This window comes from Cebus imitator, unplaced genomic scaffold, assembly GCF_001604975.1.
Source record: "Cebus imitator isolate Cc_AM_T3 unplaced genomic scaffold, Cebus_imitator-1.0 Scaffold38, whole genome shotgun sequence".
Classification (NCBI taxonomy): domain Eukaryota; kingdom Metazoa; phylum Chordata; class Mammalia; order Primates; family Cebidae; genus Cebus; species Cebus imitator.
Genome location: NW_016107353.1, coordinates 3,581,629 through 3,585,415, shown reverse-complemented (window position 1 = coordinate 3,585,415; position 3,787 = coordinate 3,581,629). Strand labels below are relative to the sequence as shown.

Here is a 3,787-nt window from a genome sequence, read left to right as displayed (position 1 = left end):
AAAAAAAAAAAAAAAAAAAAAAGAAAGAAAGAAATCAGAAGTTGGCAATGACTGGTAGAGCTGTTGATATTCTGTACCTGTCCTGGCAGGAGGACAAAAATAAACAAGAGCTGCTGGCTATGTGTGAGGACAGCAGGATCTGTGACAGCAGAGCTCACCCCTGGCTGGTTTTTCTTAGCAAAGTGGGAAGGGGTGTTATATTCATTCAAATTGTCAGGAGACTGACAACTCAGAGGATTCTGGAGAGCAGCAGAGGGAGGAAGGAGGGACCCTAATGGGAACTTAGTAGACAGGGAAAGCTCCTGCTGGTGTTTTGAGATCTTCAGAATGTTGAGTTGGTGGAGGTGGTAGGGAAGTGAATGGGAGACCACTTGGCCAGGAGTGTTGAAACTTCCTTCTATCTCCCTCCTTCTCCTCTTCAGACCACTGATCTTTGGCTGGGGTTCACTAAGTCTTGAGGACTCTGCTTCTGTTCCAGACTGGAGCAGACACCACTGCCTAACATGTTGGGAAGCTGGTCATTGATGGCGACATTGGGGCAACTGGCACATGAGGTATGGGAAGAAGCATTGCATACTCCTGGTCAGCTAGGAACACAAGAGTGACAGAAAAGTAACCCTCAGAGTAAGAAAAGGACCCCAGTGCTGGCCAGTGCTCTGCCTATTCTCACCTATTCCCAGCCAGTGGCTGAGCCAACAGAGGGATCTGGCTTGTTCTCTAGGGCTGTTAGTGTGTTTCTGAGACCCTAAGACCTGATACACCCTTTGGGAGCTGGTTGTCACTTATCCCTGAGGCTGCTGAGCAATTGTTCTAACCAATCAGATAAGCCCTGCCAGGCAGTAATTGCCTCCCCATTCCTGACCCTCTAGCAGGGATTGAGCTCACTGAACTTAGAAACACTCTTGACCCCTAAGAGCCCCTGAGGCAATTCTGAAGTAGAGAGAGACCCAGGTCTCAGAGACTCAGGCTAAAGTAGAGGTGACCCTGTGGTGCTGACCCCTCTGACATCCTGCTGACCCTGTTCTTTCCTAGCTTCCCTTCCCTGCCAATATAATCTTGAGCAACCTGTGGCTATCTAAACCCCTTGTAAGCAGGTAAAGTATTATCTTTCTTTCCTTCACATCCCTTACCTCAAACCTACCCACCCCCCAGTCCCCTCTCTTTGGCTTAACTGAGCCGTACTAATCATCCTTCAGCCACCAAACACTGCGCTCTAAGCGTGTATATTTAAGACATGTCTTAATGAGAGACATAAGATGTCTCTCAGTCTTAAAGATCTCCAAGGTTCAGGAAAGTGGGTAATGTTTCTGCTCTTTCCTTCACCCCATTGGTTCTTTCTAACATCTGACCTTGGTCCTTTCGTTTTCGGTATTTGGAGAGAAATTACGTAACCAATGCAATGGTCAGGACTACCACGGCACTCACCATGTTCAATGCAGGGGTCAAGGTAACATCCCTGTTTCTATCTAGTAGATAGTGGCTCTGTCTTCTGGCTCCTCCCTCCTTCTCTGTGTGTCAGCTGCATCCAAGCCTAGCCACGCCGTGACATGGGCCTTTCTGAAATCTTGAAGGGAGTTAGACCATTCTTGTAACTGCCAGTACCACCAGCACAACTCCAGGGGGCACCATTCACCTAGAGTACATTGTGATCTTGAAGCGCTCTGGTAATCTGGTATATAAGTGAATGATGCCTCTGAATTAATTCCTGGCATAACTTACTGGAGTGTCCAGCGTGTCAGCTGTAGTGTTCATCAGAATAATAGCACTGTGTCCTTACATTTGAATGGCGTTTTCATTCCCCCGGGATACTTTGTTACTCCATTTGAGCCTTCTAAGAGCCCTACGAGTATGCCCCAGTGACCAGTTGGGAAAACAGAGGCACAAAGAAGTTGCAACAGCTAATTTGCGGCAGCCCAGTTCTCCTGTCTCTGACCTAGTGCTTTTTTGCGCCCTACGAGTTCAAAGAAAGCTATGCACTTAGGGAGTCTCCCAACCTCCAAGGAACAATCCCTCCATAGCCTGATTCTGTTCTCCAGTTAGACAGATTCCTCCTGGTCAGGCAAAAAAGTGAGATTTTACAACTGGACCTGGGAAATCACCAATCCCTGCTAGAGGGTCAGGAATGGGGAGGCAATTACCGCCTGGTTGGGGTTATCTGATTGGTTAGAACAATTGCTCAGCAGCCTCAAGGATAAGTGGGAACAAGCTCTCAAAGGTCTTAGGGTCTCAGAAACACACTAACAGCCCTAGAGAACAAGCCAGATCCCTCTGTCTTGGCTCAGCCACTGGCTGGGAATAGGTGAGAACAGGCGCAGTGCTGGCCAGCACTAGGGTCTTTTCCCTACTCTGAAGGTTACTTTTCTGTCACTCTTTTGTTCCCATGTGACCAGGAGTATGTGAGGAGTATATGTTCTTCTCATCCCCCTCAAGGATCAAACCTGATATGAGCTCCCTGCTACCACATGATGAGGGCCAACAGAGGCTCTGGCTGCCCCATCCTGAGTAAGCACTAACGTTAACAGCTGCAGAAATGTCCTGGGTGTGCTGGGAAAGAAAGTGCACACGGAAGGCTTCTAATGGCACAGCGTGGGGCCAAAGCAGAGATATTTGGATGATCAGAGAAAGCAGTCTTGCTCTGAACATTTCTGTGATGCCCTCCAGGACCAAGAAGCACGAAGGTCTCGCTTAAAGCAGAGACACTCCTTCAGCTGTGAATATAACCACATGTCACTTAGCTGAGAGAAGACAAGAGGCAGATTAGAAAAGCTAAGCCTTGGGTCCTTAAGTCAAATCAGCCAGCTCCGCCTCAGCTGAGGAAATTAGCATTTCCTGATCAGCGATCAGATGCAGAAGATTTGAGGTTGCTTCAAGCCAGGGTTTTATGGTTCTCTCTCCAGGTGAATGTCATCCCCCACCCCCGCAGACCACAATCAACTTCCGGATTCACTCTGCACAGACAGTCCAAGGGGTATGTACCATATGTTCCAGACAACTCTTTCAGCATCAGAGAGTTGCAGCCCTCAGGGCCCACGTTTAGTTGCAGTCCTACGGCTGGTCCAGTGTCCTGTTTGTTCAGCCAACATTTTTCAAAGGCACAGGTACTTCACTAGGATTGGAGACCTCTGATTTGGGAGAATGTGGGGTCTGAAGTGGAAGATGAGTATGAATAATGATAGCAATACCTGCAGTAAGACATTATATATATAACATTATATAAATGTAATAGGCTTGCTATGTATTTGGCACCTTTCTAAGGTACATACATTTTAATCTTCACAAGCACCCACCCTAAATCTGCATTTAACTGGTGAAAATTGAGGTACAGAGTACCAGAGCAATCAAATAGCATACCCAAGATTATGCATCTAGCAGTCTAGTTCCCGAGTTTGTGCTTTTAGCCACAACCCTAGACTATGATTATAAAAATTAGAGGTGAACAAATTGCCATAGGATCACTGCAAAGAAAGAAATTCATGCTACCTCTTAGGGTCAAAAAAGTCTTTTCTGTGGCTGGGCATGGTGGCTCACGCCTGTAATCCTAGCACTTGGGAGGCTGAGGTGGGTGGGTTGCCTGAGCTCGGGAGTTCGAGACCACCCTGGTGAACATGGTGAAAACCCATCTCTACTAAAAATACAAAAAATTAGCCAGGCATGGTGGCGCGTGCCTGTAATTCCAGCTACTCGAGAGGATGAGACAGGAGAATCGCTTGAACCCGGGAGGTGGAGGTTGCCGTGAGCCGAGATCACACTATTGAACTCAAGCCTGGGCAACAGAGAGTAACTTCAT

At 47.5% G+C, this 3,787-nt stretch overlaps 1 protein-coding gene across 1 annotated transcript in view; it reads left to right on the top strand.

Moving 5' to 3' along the window:
* Positions 1-3,787, top strand: part of PM20D1 (peptidase M20 domain containing 1) — a 22,313-nt gene that overhangs the window by 7,397 nt on the left and 11,129 nt on the right. Inside the window, 6 exon segments of the mRNA XM_037737440.1 lie at positions 479-554; positions 1,033-1,091; positions 1,366-1,476; positions 1,600-1,664; positions 2,391-2,502; positions 2,872-2,968. Coding sequence (XP_037593368.1) covers positions 479-554; positions 1,033-1,091; positions 1,366-1,476; positions 1,600-1,664; positions 2,391-2,502; positions 2,872-2,968 — 520 coding nt within the window.